The 18694-nt window shown below is 41.3% G+C and overlaps 1 protein-coding gene across 1 annotated transcript; it reads right to left on the bottom strand.

Moving 5' to 3' along the window:
* Nucleotides 1–10402: 10402 nt before the first annotated feature.
* On the bottom strand, nucleotides 10403–17740 carry LOC142856998 (vomeronasal type-2 receptor 26-like). The gene is made up of 3 exons (XM_075984646.1): nucleotides 17510–17740; nucleotides 13738–13861; nucleotides 10403–11379 (listed from the first exon to the last, which is right to left on the bottom strand). The coding sequence occupies exons 1-3, from the start codon at nucleotides 17738–17740 to the stop codon at nucleotides 10403–10405; spliced, it is 1332 nt and encodes a 443-aa protein (XP_075840761.1).
* Nucleotides 17741–18694: the final 954 nt, after the last annotated feature.

Below are 18694 nucleotides of genomic sequence, written 5' to 3' on the forward strand. Positions count from 1 at the left end.
AGCTTGGCGGAGTGGGAGGCTGGAGATGGAGGAAAGGCGCATATAGGAGCAGGGAAGAAGATACCTACATTAAGAGATCCATTTTAGGGTTGGCAAGAGACTTGGCTCTAGAGGGGATCCCAGGTGTCCACGGGGATGTCCCCAGCTAGGTCCTTGGACAGCAGAGGAGAAAGTGCCTGAACGGTCCTTGCCCCACTATCACGCTGATGATTATCTCGAATATCACCATAGAATCTTCATCCGGCGACGGATGGAGATAGAGACAGAAACCCTCATCAGAGCAACGGACTGAACTCCCAAGGTCCAGTTGAAAGGCAGAAGGAGGGAGAAAATGAGAAAAGAAGTCAGGACCGAGAGAGGTTGGTCCATCAACTGAGGCAGTGTGCTCACCAAATACAGCTGGACTTGGTCTGAATGATCATGTGATCAAACCAGACTCTCTGATTGTGACTGACAATGGGGGCTGACTGAGAAGCCATTGTTAAAGGCACTGGGACTTGTTTTTATGGCATGTTCTGGCTTTTTGGGACCCTAGTCTATATGGATGCACAGCTCCCTAGGCCTGGATGTAGGGGGGAAGGCCTTGGACTTCCCACAGGGCAGGGTTCCCTGCCCTCTCTGAAGCAGGGTGGGAGAGGGAGAGGGGGGTGTGGGGGAGCTGGAGGGAATTGGGAGGGGGAAAGGAAGTGTAAATAATTGAATGAAAAAATAATAAATAAATGAATAAAATCAAGAGCAAAAAAAGAAAAGAAAGAAAGAAACCCAAGTAAAAACAACCAAACAGTTAAAACAGTTCAAGACTTGAAGACTAAAATAGAGTCAATAAATAAAATACAAGTCGAGGGAATTCTGGAAATGGAAAATCCTTGGCAAATGAACAGGAACTACAGAGGCAAGTATAACTTACAGAATACAAGAGATGGAAGAGATAATCTTAAGTGTTGAAGATACTATACTGGAACTGAATAAGCATGTGATAAAACCAGACTCTCCGAATGTGACTGACAATGGGGGCTGACTGAGAAGCCAATGATAATGGCACTGGGATTTGATTCTATTGTATGTACTGGCTTTTTGGGAGCCTAGTCTGTTTGGATGCTCACCTTCCTAGACCTGGATGGAGGGAGGAGGGCCTTGGACTTCCCACAGGGCAGGGTTCCCTGACTTCTCTTAGGACTGGAGAGGGAGGGGGAGAAGGGAGAGTGGGGGGAAATGGGAGGAGGAGAGAAGGTGGAAATTTTTAATAAATAAATAAAAGAGAAAATAGATTCATCAGTCAAAGAAAATGACAAATCCCACAAATTCTTAACACAAAGCATCTAGGAAATCTGGGATACCATGAAAAGACCAAAACTAAGAATAATAGGGATAGGAGAAAAAGAAGAAATCCAGCTCAAAGACACAGGAAATATATTCAATAAAATCATAGAAGAAAAGTTTCCAAACCTAGATAAAGATATACCTATGAAGGCACAAGAAGGTAACAGAACACCAAATATATTGGACCAAAAAAAACCCTCACCATATAATACTCAAAGCACAAAACATACAGAGTAAAGTAAGAATGTTGAGAGTTGTAAAGGTAAAAGCTCAAGTAACATATAAAGGCAAACCTATCAAAACTACACCTGACTTCTCAATGAAAACCATGAAAGCCATAAAGTCCTGGACAGATGTGCAGCAGACACTAAGAGATCAGTGATACAAGCCCAGACTACTATATCCAGCAAGGTTGTTTATCAACATTGATGGAGAAAAAAGATATTCCATGCCAAAACCAGATTTAAACAATACTTATCCACAAATCCAGCCCTACAGAAAGTACTAGAAGGAAAACTTCAACCCAAAAAAGATAAGTGCACCCACAAAAACAAAGGCAACAAGAAAACCTCACACTAGCAAGCCCCCCAAAATGGAAACACTACCACAAAATACAAACACTACAACCACAAACAACAATCACTAATCAATAATATCTCTTAATATCAGTGGACTTGATTCACCTATACAAAGACTGACTAAGAGAATGGTTATGAAAGCAGGATCCATCCTTCCGCTGTATACAAAAAAAAAACACATCTGAACTTCAAAGACATTACCTCAGAGTAAAGGGTTGGGATAAGATTTTCCAATCAAATGGACCTAAGAAACAAGCGGGTATAGCTATCCTAATATCTAACAAAATAGACTTCAGCCTAAACCCAATCAGAAGAGATAGAGGACACTTAATACTCAGAACAGGAACAATACATCAAGAAATCTCAATACTGAACATTTATACCCCAAATACAAGGGCACCCTCATATGTAAAAGAAACATTACTAAAGCATAAATCACATATCAAACCACACACACTCATAGGAGGAGACTTCAACATCCCTATTCTCCTCAATGAAAAGGTAAACCAGACAGAAACTTCATAGAAAAATAAGAGAAATAACATGTTATGACTCAACATTTCACCCAAACACAAAAGAATATACCTTCTTCTCAGCACCTCATGGGACCTTCTCTAAAATTGACCTCACATTCAGTAACAAACCAATCCACAACACATACAAAAAAAATTAGAAAAAAAAAATCCTGCATCTTATTGGATCATAGGGTTAAAGGTCAGAATTTAACAACACTAATTGCAGAAAGCCTACAAACTCATGGGACTTGAAGAGTTCTCAATTGATCCACACCTGGGTAAGAAAGATAAAGAAAGAAATAAAAGACTTCCTAGAATTTGGTAAAAAGAAGGCAACAACATACCCAAACCTACAGGACACTATGAAAGCAGTGCTTAGAGGAAAGTCCATAGGACTAAGTGCTTACATAAAGAAATCAGAAAAATCTCAAACAGTGACTTAACAGAACACCTGCAAGTTCTAGAACAAAAGGACGCAGACTCACCCAAGGGAAGTAGAAAACAGAAAATAATCAAATTGAGGGGTGAAATCAAGCAAATGGAAACAAAGAAGACTATACAAAGAATCAATGAAACAAAGAGCTGATTCTTTGAGAAAATCAACAAGCTAGACAAATTCTTATCCAAACTAATCACAAGGCAGAGAGTGGACATCCAAATTAACAAAATCAGAAAGGAAAAGGGAGACAAAACAACAGACACTGGGGAAATCCAGAGAAGCATTAGGTCATACTAATGCCTATACTCTACAAAATAGGAAAATGTAAAAGAAATGGACAATTTTCTTGATAAGTACCACATACCAAAATTAAATCAAAACCAGGTGAACGATTCAAATAGACCTATAACCTGAAAGGAAATAAAAGCAGTCATCAAAAGGCTCCCAAACAGAAAGTTCAGGACTGGATGGTTTCAGTACAGAATTCTACCAGAACTTCAAGAAAGAGATAATACCTATACTTCTCAAAGGGTTCCACATAATACAAACAGAAGGAACATTGATAAACTCTTTATAAGAAGCTACAATTACCCTGATACCAAAACCAAAGACTCAATCAAGGAAGAGAATTAAAGACCAGTTTCCCTCATCAACATTGATGAAAAAATACTCAATAAAATTCTAGCAAACTGAATCCAAGAACACATCAAAAAAAAATCATCCATCATGATCAAGTTGGCTTTATCCCAGAAATGCAGGGCTGGTTCAACATACAAAAACCTATCAATGTAATCCACCATATAAACAAACATGCCCATCTCATGAGATGCTGAAAAAGCATTCGACAAAATGCAACACCCCTTCATGATAAAGGTCTTGAAAAGTTCAGGAATACAAGGAACATATATAAACATAATAAGAACAATAAACAGCAAACAGACAGTCAATATCAAATTAAATGGAAAGAAAGTCAAAAAGAATCCCCTAAAATCGGGAACAAGACAAGGCTGTCCACTATCTCCTTATCTATTTAACACAGATCTTGAACTTCTGTCTAGAACAATAAGACATCAAAGGGAGATCAAGTGGGATACAAATTGGAAAAAAAGAAGTCAAACTGTCACTATTTGCAGACAATAAGATAGTATGCATAAGTGACCACAAAAACTCTACCAGGGAACTTATACAGCTGATAAATATCTTCAGTAATGTTGCAGGATACAAGTTCAATTCAAAAAAATCAGTAGCTCTCCTATATACAAATAATGAAGAAGCTGAGAAAGAAATCAGAGAAACATCACCCTTCACCATAGCCACAAGTGACATAATATACTTGGGGTAACACTAACCAAAGAAGTGAAAGACCTGTTTGACAAAAACTTTAAGTCTTTGAAGAAACAAAATGAAAAAGATACCTGAAAATGAAAAGACTTCCCATGGTCTTGGATAGGTAGGATCAACATAATAAAAAATGGCAATCCTGCCAAAAGCAATCTATAGGTTCAATGCAATCTCCATCAAAATTCCAACACAATTCTTCACAAACCTCGAAAGAAAATTACTCAACTTCATATGGAAAAAAAAAAGGATAGCCAAAACAATCCTGTACAATAAAGGAACTTCCAGACACAATCGCCATCCCTGATATCAAGCTCTATTATAGAGCTACAGTAATGAAAACAACTTGGCATTGGCATAAAAGCAGACAGGTTACCAATGGAATCAAATAAAAGATCCAGATATTAATCCACATACCTATAAAGACCTGATTTTTCACAAAGAAGCTAAAATTATATAATGGAAAAAGAAAGAATCTTCAACAAATGGTGCTGGCATAACTGAATGTCAACATGTAGAAAAATGCAAATAGAGCAGTATCTATCCCCAAGCACAAAACTCAAGTCCAAATGGATTAAAGATCTCAATAAAAATCTGACCACCCTGAAATAGATAGAAGATAAAGTGGGAAGTAGACATCAATGCATGGGCACAGGAGACCACTTCCTAAACATAATCCAAGTAACACAGGCACTGAGAGCAATTATAAATAAACGGGACCTCTTGAAACTGAGAAGCTTCTGTAAAACAAAGGACACAGTCAATGACATAAAAAGGCCATCTACTGAATGGGAAAAGATCTTCATTAACCCCACATCAGACAAAGAATTGATCTCCAAAATATATTTTAAAAAACCTCAAAAAAATTTGCATACAAATGGATAGAAATAGAAAACACTATCCTGAGTGAGGTAAGCCAGACCCAAAAAGAGGAACATGGGATGTACTCACTCATATTTGATTTCTAGCCATAAATAAAGGACATTGAGCCTAAAATTAGTAATCCTAGAGAAGCTAAATAAGGAGAACCCAAAGAAATACATATAGGCATCCTCCTGAATATTAACCTTCATCAGGCAATGAAAGGAGACAGAGACTGAGACCCACATTGGAGCACCAGACTGAAATCTCAAGGTCCAAATCAGGAGCAGAAGGAGAGAGAGCACGAACAAGGAACTCGGGACCACGAGGGGTGCACCCACCCACTGAGACAGTGGGGTTGATCTATTGGAAGCTCACCAAGGCCAGCTGGACTGTGACTGAAAAAGCATAGGATAAAACCGGACTAGCTGAACATAGCGGACAATGAGGACTACTGAGAACTCAAGAACGATGGCAATGGGTTACTGATCCTACTGCATGTACTGGCTTTATGGGAGCCTAGGCAGTTTGGATGCTCACCTTACTAGACCTGGATGGAGGTGGGTGGTCCTTGGACTTCCCACAGGTCAGGGAACCTTGATTGCTCTTCAAGCTGTTGAGGGAGGGGGACTTGATCGGAGGAGGGGGAGGAAAATGGGAGGCGGTGGCGGGGAGGAGGCAGAAATCTTTAATAAATAAATAAATTTTAAAAAAATAATAAAAAAACTCAAAAAATTAGACATCAAAATTCCAAATAATACAGTTAAAAATGGGATACAGAACTAAACAGACTATTCCCAACAGAATAATCTCAAATGGCCAAAAGACATTTTCAACATCCTTAGCCATCAGGAATGCAAATCAAAACGACTCTGAGATAACATCTTACACCAGTCAGAATGACTAAGATCCAAAGCACCAATGATAGCTTATGCTGGAGAAGAAGAGGAGTAAGGGGAACACTCATCCAGTGCTGGTGGGAATGCAAACTTGCACAACCACTCTGGAAATCTCAGAAAATTGGGAATCAACCTACCTCAGGACCCAGCAATACCACTCTTGGGCATATACCGAAAGGATGTAAAATCACACTACAAGGACATTTGTTCAACTATGTTCATAGCAGCATTATTTGTAATAGCCAGAACCTAGACACTACAGAGATTCCCCTCAACTGAAGAATGGGTAAAGAAAATGTGGTACACTTATACAATGGAGTAGTACTCAACAGAAAAAAAAACAATAACCTCTTGAAATTTGCATTCAAATCTATGGAACTAGAAAAAAATCATCCTGAGTGAGGTAACCCAGACCCAGAAAGATGAACATGGTATGTACTCACTCATAGATGTATACTAGCTGTAAAGCAAAGGAAAATGAGCATATAGTCTATGACCCTAGAGAAGCTAAATAACAAGGTGAACTCTAAGTGAAACATTTATAGATCCCCCCTGAATAGAAATATTCAAGATCTCCTGACAAAATTGGCAGCATGGGGGAGGGGAAAGGGAAGTCAGAAGGGGAGGAGGAAATAAGAAGAAGAAGGGATAGAAGAACTTGAGGGAACAGGATAGTCAAGATGGAAGAAGGACAGAGACGAGAGCAAGGAAAGAGATATTTTGATTGAGGGAGCCATTATGGGGCTAGCAAGAAACCTGGCACTTGAGATATTCCCAGGAATCCACAGGATGACCCCAGCTAAGACCCTAAGCAACAGTGGAGAGGGTACCCAAACTGGCCTTTCCGTGTAGATAGACTGATGGCTATCTTTTTTAGTTTGCTTTGTTTTGTCTTGACTTTTTTGATGACTATCTTAAATGTCACCATAGAAACTTCATCCAGCAACTGATGAAAACAGGGGCAGAGTCCCACAGTGAAGAGTGGAAGGAATGAGAATATGAGCAAAGAGGCCAAGACGATGGTGGGTACACCCACAAAAATAGCTTACCCAAACAACTAAAAGGGAGCTCACCAACCCTGGCCTTGCAGGGAAGGAACCAGCGTAGGACCAAACTAGACCCTCTAAATGTGGGTGACATTTGTATGGCAGGGGCAAAATTCGGGGCAACTAGTAGTTGAACCAGGATTTGTCCCTGATGCTTGTACTAGCTATTTAGAACCCATTCTCTTTGGATGGATACCTTGATAAGCCTGGATATATTGGAGAGGGCCTTGGTCCTTTCTCAGAGCAATGTGCCTTACCCTTGCTACAGAGTGGCTGATGGTGGTGGAGAAGGTAGAGGGAATGGGAGGAGGGGAGGCAGTGGGAACTGGGATTAGTATGTAAAATGAAAAGAGAGTTTGTTTTCTCTTTTGAAAAACATTTAAAAACAAAAAAATATGTATAAGACTCTGAAAACAAATTAGGAGAGAACAAACTCCATACACTAGTCCTCTGACTCAACATGAAAGATATGACATACACATGTGCATGCACACACACACATACACATACACGCACACACATACACAGCGTCTTAAATATAAAATAGAAATATTCAAGTAAGGAGACAAATTCCAAACTGTTATTTCAATAGATAAATATAATTCTCCAACACAACCATAATCCCCATATGAAGTAAAAAATAGAGACAAAGATATGGCTCAGCATTTAGCAGGTAAAGGAAGTCTGACAACATTCATTAAATCACCAGGTCCCTCACTCAATGGTCAGAAAGAAAACTGACTTCTGAAACTCACCCTCTGACCTCAACATAGTGCTTTGACAATCGCATGACCAAAATCATGGATGGAAACAAGCACACCAATCTACCATCAATAACTATATAAATTACAATCAAATAAATAAAAACCTGCAACACTCCAGTTCACTGATATTTCAGCTCACACTTATTTCATTTCCACTTTCAATAGTTTGATTTTTTTCTTAGAAATCAGAATATAAACCTCGCATTTTGTAATTAATGAATATTATTTTTAATACAAACTTTATTGAGACATAATTTACATAGTATACAATTCATTCAGTTATAATATGAACATTTTATGTATGGGAGCACACATAAAATCCCAGCACTCAGCAGCCTGAAGAAGAAGATTGTTACAAGTTATAAACCAGCCTTGTTGATGTGGGAAGAACCTGTTTCAAATAAAAAATTTTTTAAAAAAAGATGACAATTGAGACATTTCATTGTATGGACTGCTAAGTTAAACCAACATAAAAGTATCTTGATTCCAAAATTTGAGTTTAAGAATATGTTCGTTTTGAAAAGAGGTTTTTCTTCTGTTTTCGCAGAAGATGAGAACCTGTGGATTGCTTCCAGACCAATGTGGTATGATAGACTACGCCCCCTGAAAGGTTGCGTGAAACCCCTCAAAAAATTACTTCGCCCAATAAACAGCAGGAAGCAGTTTGGAGAAAAATAACTACACCTATATTTCCAAATATTGTCTATAAATGTTTGTTTACATTTAAAGGGGGATATGATATAAATATGAATAATTTGCATTGTATAGATCTTGGTTTATTGATACAAATTTAAGGTAAATTTTGTTATATGGTACATGTATATTTCTGCCCTTGATTAAGGTAGTTATTTAATGTAGTTCATTTAAAATGTAATGTATAATTAAGAAATATAGGCTAATAGATAATCATCTATAATAGGCAAGCTTGTAATCATGTTAGTCAGATTTCTAGATGTATAGAGATATATTTCAGTTAGTTAGGTATTCTTCAAATCTTTCAGAGACCTTCAGAATACGGCATTTTGTTCACCTTCCTAGATATGGATGGAGGGGGGAGGACCTAGGACGTACCACAGGGCAGGGAACCCTGACAGCTCTTTGGACTGAAAAGGGAGGGGGAGAGGAGTGGGGGGAAGGGGAGAGGGGTGGGAGGAGGGGGAGAAGAGTGGGAGGAGGGGGAGAAGAGTGGGAGGAGGGGGAGGGAAATGGGAGGCTGGTGGGAGGAGGTGGAAATTTGTTTTTTTTTTCTTTTCTTTATCCTCCTTTTATCAATAAAAAAATTAAAAAAAAAATGTTTTAAAAATTTGGAACTTTGCATGTCAGTGAGACACATCTGTCCATGGCAGCACCAATGTACTTCAAGAGGAAGATGGGCATTGAAGAGGCTCCTTATGGAGTCTGTTAGATGAACTGGATATGCAGGATCCACAGAGAAATTACTGAACTTGCCTAAAGGTAAGACTAATCCTTCGGGGTTCCTGCTTCATGAAAGAGTCTGCGAGACATTAAGAGGATGCAAAAGAAAGTGACAGGCAAACTGCCAAGATAGGCATACCTGTCTTTGAAATTTCCTGCTTCATGGAAAAGTCTGCTGGATACTATGAGCCTGTAGACTGAAGATGGATGTCCCAGCGGTACAGAAGAATTTTGGGAGACTGTCCAGGCAGTAAAATGTCTCTGTCAATTCTAGAGTTTTGGACATGGCTTAAAATGTACCTCCCTTCATGTTTACTTGGGTAATAATACATCCTTCTGGAGTTTTTGATGAAGTTGGAAAATAGATAGTTATAGTTATAGTTTTCCTTAGTTATAATAAAAGATAACGTAGATATAAATATTGTAACTGTAATTCTTGCTAGAATTTTACTGTTAAAGCCCTCCTTTTTATTTAAACAGAAAAGGGGAAATGGTGTGGGAGATCCTTCTGTCTATGTGATGAGTTTCTTAGTTAATAAATAAAGAAATTGCTGGGAGGTGGTGGCACATGCCTTTAATCCCAGCACTCGGGAGGCAGAGGCAGCCTTGAGTTCAAGGCCAGCCTGGTCTACAAGAGCTAGTTCCAGGACAGGCTCCAAAGCTACAAAGAAACCCCATCTTGACAAACAAAAAAACAGGAAGAAAGGAGGGAGGGAGGGAGGGAGGAAGGAAGGAAGGAAGGAAGGAAGGAAGGAAGGAAGGAAGTGCCTTGGCCTGTTGATAGGGCAGAAGTTAGGTAGGCAGGGAAGACAGAACTTAATGCTGCAAGAAAGAAGGGCAGAGTCACAGGAATCCATGAAGCCGCTGCCACTGGAGACAGGTGCTCTGAAACTTTGCTGATAAGCCACGACCTCATTGGGATGCAAAGATTAATAGAAATGGGTTAAATTAAGATGTAAGAGTTAGCCAATAAGAAGTTAGAGCTAATAAACCAAGCAGTGATTTAATTAATACAATTTCTGTGTGATTATTTAAGGGCTGGGAACTAACAAGTGACTCCCTTCTTACTACAATCACATCTATGTGTCTACTATCAACTCAATAGTTATGAGTGTTTTGTTCCTAATGTCTCACTCTTACCTTGATCGTTCCTTTAAATACCTTTGGATCCACACAGAAACAGTGAGCTAAAATCACAGTTGGTCCTAGTGGGCCCCCCTCAAGGACTAGGTCGTGAATCCTTGTGGTGCAGACCTGGGGAGGCACATTCTCTGGAGCATCTTACTCTGCCTATTTTGCTGTGACTGGTGGCCTTGCCTTAGCCAGGTAGGCGTGTTCCTCTCTGGTCTCAACAGGATGATGTAGCACTTGGGGATGAAGATGCCACCCAGAAGGCCAGCAGTGGAGGCCAGGATGGAGAAGATCTCTACAGCCACAGTGGACTTGCCCCGGGCACTGTGGTACAGGGGCAGGAACGCTATCCAGACACTGCAAAAGAGCAGCATGCTGAAGGCCAGGAACTTAGTCTCGTTGAAGACATCTGGCAGGCCCCTGGCCAGAAAAGCCACAGAGAAGGTACCCCCTGCCAAGAACCCCAAGTAGCCCAGCACACAGAAGAAGATGGTGCCAGAGCCCTCCTGGCACTGGATGACAATGTGCTGGGGCTCCGAGACCATATCCCTGTCTGGGAATGGTGGGGAGGTGGCCAGCCAGACCCCACAAAGAACAACCTGCATGAAGGAAGCAATGAGGACCACTGAGGTGGAAGCCCCGGGGCTCAGGCACACCTGGATCCTGGCCCCTGGCCTGGTGACCCTGAAGGCCAGGACCACTGTGAGAGTCTTGGCCAGAACAGAGGAGACGGCCACCGTGAACACCACAGCAAAGGTCGTCTGACGCAGGAGACACGTGAGGACACTGGGGCGGCCCAGGAACAGCAAGGCACACAGGGCACAGAGGGAAAGGGAGATCAGCAGGAAGTAGCTGAGGGTTCTGTTGTTGGCCCTGACCACGGGGGTGTCCCTATGCTTCAGGAACACTCCCAGAACCAGGACAGCCAGACCAGCCAGGAAGAGTGCCACCAAAGCCAGCATGAATCCCAGAGGTTCCTCAAAGGCCAGGAAGATCTCTGTCCTGGGCAGGCAGCGGTCTCTGGTGTGGCTCGAGTACTGTTCCTTGGGGCACAGGAGACATCTCTTCATGTCTACGGGAGACACAGACACCATTTCTGCAACACTGTGCCAACTGCACCAGCTCAATAGGATGCACCCCAAGCACTCCCTGCCCTTACAGCCTTTCCATCAAGTCATGGATTTATGAATTATTCTTGGTGACCAGGGCTGGGATGGGTGATATTAGAGGCAGAGGCACAAAGGAAAATGCTGCACGTTCTGTGTCTGTTTTATGTGAGGGTTTTTGTTTCTGTCCTCAGTGTCTCATGGAACTCAGGCTGAGTGACAGAGGATGGATATGAACTCCAAAGCCTCTTTCCTCAACCTCTTAAGTGCTGTGATTATACACCTGCACCACTATACCTAACCTATGCTTGTGTGTGCAGGTTTGTTTGTGCACCCATGTTTATAAGTGGATGCACATGCTTGTCAAGACCAGACATTTAACATGTGATATAATTCCTCAATCTTCCCCCTTATTTTGCTAACTAAACTAATTTGTATATTTTGTGTGCATATGTATGTTTATGGGCTCAGGCATGCCCTGGTTTGCACATAGTGGTAAACAAAACTTTCATGAATTTGTTATTCTCTTTCTACAATTTAGATTCCAGAAACTGAAATTATGCTGTCAGGGATGACATTGAATACTTTAACAGATGGGCCATGTAAACAGTCTCCACAGCTTCTTCTTTTATAATGACCTCTTTTATTTTACTTGTTGAGAGTTTTGTCTACATATTTATCAAAATCATGTGCATGTCTGGAATGTGCAGAAGTCAGAAGGAAGCGGCATTTTCCCCATAACTGGAGTTATACTTGGTTGTGACCACCATGTGGTGTTTCTAACTGCTGAGCTACCTCTATAGGCCCCTTTTCACCTTAATTTTTAAGACAGGGTGTCTTACTCAGCCTAGAGATCACTGAGTTGACTACACTCTCAGGCCACAATGCACAAAGACCCTCCTGTCTCTGTCCCATGGGTGCTGAGATTAAAGGTCTCTTGTGTGAGTTCTTAACAGTTCATTGCATTGAAACAGTACCAGTAATTGGTCAAATTAACAAATGTTTTACACTGCGCTGTGTCCCCAAAACTCATTTGTTGAAATCCTGCACCTAAGCACCTCAAAATGAGATATATTTCTCATGGGTAAACTGGAGATGAGTAATAATGGTTAAATGAGGTCTCCAGGTTAAATTAGGTAGACACTACTCCAACAGTGCAGTTATTCTACTAAGAAGGTGGAGCTGGAGCTGGTGGTGGTTGCACATGACTTTAATCTCATGATTTAATTTTAGGGGAAGGGGCAGGTGGACTTTTAATAGTTTGGGGGAAGACTGATAAATGTAGTGACTTCCAAGTCAGCCAGGGCTGCAGAGACAGTGGCTCAAAACCAAACAACAAGCCAAAAGAAGACACACACACACGCTCACACATAAACACATACACACTCACACAAACACACATAACAACAATGAAATGAGAGCACCCATTGAGGATATTCTCTTCCAAGGCCTCACACAACACCAACTCTGGTGAAAACTTGGCTTTGCTTTCCAACTTTCAGAATTGTAAAGGAATAACTTCTGTAGCTGAAATAGTAGGGAATGTAGTGGTCCATTGCCACTAAACTTCTGGGATTAATCCCACTAATACAAAGCAAGAAGAAAGTCACAAAAGGACATCCACCATGCTACTCCAATTATAGGAGGTTTGAAAATCAAGTGAAATCATCAGTGTTAGCAAAAGCTAGCGTTCTGACTACACGACCACTAGAAGCTTGTGGAAGCAGTTTATGCCTGTTTCTTGATCAGGGGTCAAGGATGTGCAGTGTTTGATAGAGGAGAATTCATTATGCATTCTAATTATGGGTAGCCTGCTTGTCTTTTAGGATAAAGCATTTACCTAACAATATCTCTTAGCAGAGCTCTGGCTGGTGTTCCATGGGACAGCAAGGACAGTGCAGTGTTTTGGAGAATGGGTGTGGGGGTTTGACTTAGAATAGCCCCAAAAGTCACATATATTTAAATGATTTTTTCCTACCTGGTAGATGTTGGAGATGGATAGGGATGTGGAGCATTGTGGAATGAGGGGTGTCACTGTGGGTAGTCTTTGATTGTTCAGACTCACACACCTGGCCCACTCTCCACCTCACTGCCTGCCTGCTGCCTGTAGATCAGAATGGAAACCCTCAGCTACTGCCTGGCACAATGCTTCCTGCCATGATGGTCATGAACTAAGTAAGCCCCCAGTTAAAGCCTTTTTGTTTAGAAGTTGCCTTGGTTATGGTATCTCTTCAGAGCAGTGGATGGTAACTAAGACGATGGAGAAATACAGGAGGCTCAAAATTCCCTTTGGTCCCTCAGATTCCAGATCCACATGTCCTTACCTTTTTTGTCTGCAAACTGTCCCTCGGGGCAGGGACTGCAATCAAAACAGCATTGGGGCGCTCCCAGCCTGGGCACTTGGCTGAACCCTGGAAGGCAGCTTTCACTGCAGACAGAGGTGGGCACCTAGTAACAGTGAGCATAACGTCACCAGTGACTCTTTAGGGATACAGATGCTTGACCTCACCCTAAGAACCAGAACAGGAGAGTTCCCTCTCAGCCCACTAGATGAGAAGCCTTTCAGAAACATGTCTATCAGAGCAGATGGCAGACTGGAAAGGTACCTTTGAGTGTAATAAACAGAACTACATTTGATTTACTTGGCTAAGGGATTAAATACATAGCTAAAAAGTTTAATGTGTTATCTTCCAGTCTCTCTGGGGCTCCTGCATCAACAATTGAAGATATGGGGGCAGGAGAGAAGGCGCCTAGGTTAAAACTACAGACTGCTCTTCCAGAAGATCAGGGTTCAATTCCCAGCACCAGTATAGCAGCTCACACTGTAACTCCAGTTCCAAAGGATCCACTGCCCTCCTCTGGCCTGCACAGACACCAGTACACAAATATAGGTGCAGGGAAAGTTGCATACATGCAAAATAAAATATAAACAATAATTGTGGGTATTGGCAGTCATTACAAAAGTCCATATAGCCTGGGTATGATTTTCTTGACGTCTTCAGATTTCTGCATTTTCTGAAACTCCAGCCAGCCCTGTGGCTTCTTCATGGACTCCATTTCTAACTCAAAAGACCTGGTTATATCTTTTCTTTTTCTTAATCTACCTCTGTGATGCTGTTGAGATTTACAGTTTGGCTGACCTTGTGTTTAACAATTAAATTCTAATAACAAAGCTTCATCCAACTTCAGTAAGAGCAGAAATGCAGTTACTGACTCCCCAAATACACACACACACACACACACACACACAGAGAGAGAGAGAGAGAGAGAGAGAGAGAGAGAGAGAGAGAGAGAGAACGCACACACACACACACACACACACACACACACACATTCACAGCATACTCAGTGGCCCTCTCATTTACCTCCGAACTGCCAAGGATGACCCAGTTTATCTTAGCATAGCTCTACCTCCAGGCAAGGATTATGAAGAAGGAAGTGTGGGTGCTGACATTTCTGCCACAACAGAAGAAAGCAGAAAACCCTCCCCAGATCACGGCCATTGAAAAATTCTTCAAAGGAGTCCTGGAAACACATAGTATGTGTCTTTCTTTCATGCTTGAGAAATCCAAGAATGGGAATCTCATTCTCATGTGGAAAACCTTAAGAACACCATTGACTGGAGAGGCCACCAGAATGAAGTTGATAAAGTTGTAGAGGAGGGGACTTTTTCTTCCTTGGCACAGGACAGGGAGCTGAGCCATTTCTATGTACCGGACTCCACACATAGACATAAATAACACAACACTGTTTCAAATTTTGTTAATAAATATCAGGGTCTGAATCTCAAATGTTTCCCAAAGTCTCTTATATTGGACCACTGGTTAACAGACAGTGGGTATAGAAAGAATGATTGAATCTTGATAGTACAGTAGTTTCAATGTAATTGGCCAAAATAAGCTTATACAAAGAGACACTATGGGAGATTTGACTTTATTAAAAGAAGTGTGTCATTGTGGGGGTGGATTTGGGGTATCATATGTGCTCAAGCCACACCCAGTGACCCAGTTCACCTCTGGTAGCCTACGGGCCAAGATTTTGGACTTTCAGTTCCTTCTCCAGGACCATGTCTGCCTGCATGCCACCATGTTGCACCAAGATGATAATGAATTAAACTTTTGAAAATGGAAGCCACCACAATGAAATGTTTTTCCTTTATAGGAGATGTTGGGGTCATGGTATCTCTTCACAGCAACAGAAACCTTAACTAAGACTGAAGTTGGGTTCTGCAACTTGGGTATTGAATTGATAGGCCTGATAATGCTTCTGTTTCAATAAACATGGACCATGGGACAGTAGATTAGAAAAGCAGTAGAAAATTTTAAGTTATGCTTAATGCTACTATTGCCATACTAATAAAAGCATAGAAGAACAAGGGACTGAGTCTGATTAGATTAACTATGGGCCGGCCTCAAGAAGTTTCATCTTGTGTCATTATATATGAGAAATATGTAACCTGATTTCTTACTTTGATTTTATATGAGATTACAGTTAAGAAATTGCATGAATCTCAGAAGAGACTGAATTTTGGTCTTTTAAACATGCTTCAACTGGGATAAACAGTGAGAACTTTGGACAATGTGCTAAATGAAGTTTTTATTATAATATTGTCACAAGCTGAGGAGTCAGGATATGGAATGTGGTGGTTAGAATGTAAATGGTCCACATAAACTCATAGGAAGAGGCACTATTAAAAGACATGGCTTTGTTGGAGAAGGTGTGGCCTTGTTGGTGGAAGTATATCATTGTGGGAGTGAGCCTTGGGGTATCATATATGCTCAATTCATACCAAGTGACACAGTTCACTTCCTCTTGCCTACGGGTCAAGATGTAAGACTCTCGGCTCCTTCTCCAGCATTTTTCTGCCTATATGCCTCCATGATCCATAAGGATGATTATGGATCAAATAAACCTCTGAAAATGTAAGCTTCTCCATTAAATCCTTTTCCTTTATAAGAGGTGTCTGGCTGTGGTGTCTCTTGACACTAATAGAAACCCTAAGTAAGAGAATGCTTCTGACAAGATCAATGGATTAATTCCTCAATGGATTCGCAATCTGATAAATTAGTATACATATTAGAAATAGAACATGGGACTAGGTTTGGGGTAGTGGGACATAGAGGCTATGCACTGGTCAGATATAACTTGTTTACCTATCTAATCTATCAAGATCCCTACCACCTCACTTCCTGAGCCACATGCACTCATCAGCAACCTCTCCCACCACACATGTCTGTTGTCCTACATGACATACTGCGTCAAGCATACACATCCAGAGCAATTGATACATCTGACCCTGAATCCCTCAAACCATGGGATTTGTCATTGTGGTTGAAATAAACTAACACAGTAAGTAAACTGAATGTCTATTGAGTCCACTTTCCATATGATCTATGGGAAGATATTTAACTGAGTGTATCACTATCTTCATCTTCTCATAACAGATCCCAAGCACAAAGAATATATTTCCAAGGTAGTACCAGCTACAGATTCTCATTGTATTTTGTACATCTTGTATGTCCAACTCCCCCCCACATTTCCACAAGTGTGGGTGGTGTAAATATGTATGCATGTATTTGTACACCTATGTGGACTCATGTTCATGTATAAACAAGCACATGTGGAGGCCCAAGGTTAATGCTGGGAATCATCCTCAATTGCTTTTCCACTATGTTCATTGAGGCAGAGGCTCAAAGGAAAACCCAGAGTTCACTGATATGGCTAATCTTACTCATCAGGTTTCTGTGGACATCTCCTTGTTTCCATCCTCCAGGGATGAAATTACAGGTGAGAACCATTGTCCACTACGCATGTACAAGTGTTCTGGAGATCCAAATTTTGGTTCCTGTACTTGTATACAAAACACTTTGACCACTGGCAATCTCCTAACCCCATCTTTTACATTTTCCTTTTTGCTCGTGAATTAATATCATTCAGAGAAATATCTCTAGTGAGATAAACAGCATAGCCATTTATAACTGACTGACCCAATCCAAAGCCTCATCAATTTGGTGCAGAAGTAGCAATGAAGACCCCTGAACTGAAATTTCCCTGTGGCTTAAACACACTAGGACAAGAGTCATCTCAGCAACTCACTTGGATTTCCTCCTTCAAATAGACCATCATTTTGTTCCCCGAAGAGACTTGAGGGTCTATCATTCCTACATGAACCAAGCGAAATACACCCTCAGGGGTCTTCTGCCCTTGGAAAATGTCAAATTTTGTCACCAAATCTCCATTGGCATCAAATATAATTTCACTTCCATCAGGAGTCTTGAAGTGCACATTCCTAAGAGCTTGAAGCAGCTGAGGAAAGAAGGGAGACATTGTAGACCAACCAGGGGTAGTCTGGAGTCTTGTCCAAAATACCACATTCCATTCACCTCTGCAGTGAGACAGAGTCACTTCAATCCACCATTGGGCATAAGGGAGATCAAGTATGTGTGATATATTCAGGAACTCACAAACATCTCTCTCTCTCTCTCTCTCTCTCTCTCTCTCTCTCTCTCTCTCTCTGTGTGTGTGTGTGTGTGTGTGTGTGTGTGTGTGTGTGTGTGTGTGTAGATCATTAACACTGTATAATCCACATGACAACTCTCAGGAATGTTTTTCCTTCTGCTGCCATGTGGATTGGGGAATCCCACTAACGCTTGGGGACAAGTCCTTTACTCACTGAGCCATCTCAGCAGCCTTAAAATTAAACCAAAAAACATGACAATGTAGTTCCTGCTCCTGGGTCTCATTTGGCTGTGCACTATTGTCCTCAGTCTTCCCATCACACTCAGAAGACTCCAAACTCTAGGAAGACCTCCACAGACTGGGCTCAGCTCACCTAGACTGCCCACTGACTCCCACAGTTCATCAGTCCCAGCCCTGTGGCTCTTCTGTTTGTTTCCATTCAGGGCCCTGACATGCTGGGCCTGCCATCTGCAATGCTATCATTTTTACCCATGGTGAGACTTCTCATTCTCTTGTCTGGAACTCAGATACTTGCTGAGGTTCTGGGTTTGGGTCCCAGCACCATGTAAGTTGGGTATAGTGGTACACACCCAGAATGCCTGCACTAAAGATGTGGAGGGAGGAGGAACAGTAGCTCAAGGTTATCCTTAGTTGCAAATTGGAAGTCAGCCTGGACTACCTGATAACCTGTCTTTCAAAAAAAATAGCCAGGGGACAAATCACAAACACAATTAAGGGGAAGGAGTATAACAAGTGCAGATGGGGAAAATGAGTCAAGGGAGACAGATGGGAAGATGAATGTGCCTCTCCTTTAGACTTTAG

This window comes from Microtus pennsylvanicus, chromosome 1 (assembly GCF_037038515.1).
Source record: "Microtus pennsylvanicus isolate mMicPen1 chromosome 1, mMicPen1.hap1, whole genome shotgun sequence".
In the NCBI taxonomy this organism is placed as follows: Eukaryota; Metazoa; Chordata; class Mammalia; order Rodentia; family Cricetidae; genus Microtus; species Microtus pennsylvanicus.

Bases quoted from the DNA above. Each gene is read 5' to 3' on its own strand.
- LOC142856998 (XM_075984646.1), bottom strand. From the start codon at position 17,740: ATGTCTCCCTTCTTTCCTCAGCTGCTTCAAGCTCTTAGGAATGTGCAC. The intron at 13,862-17,509 runs GTGAGTTGCTGA...CACTGTTACTAG, and splicing joins ATTTGAAGGAGGAAATCCAA to GTGCCCACCTCTGTCTGCAG. The intron at 11,380-13,737 runs GTAAGGACATGT...TGTCTCCCGTAG, and splicing joins ACAGTTTGCAGACAAAAAAG to ACATGAAGAGATGTCTCCTG.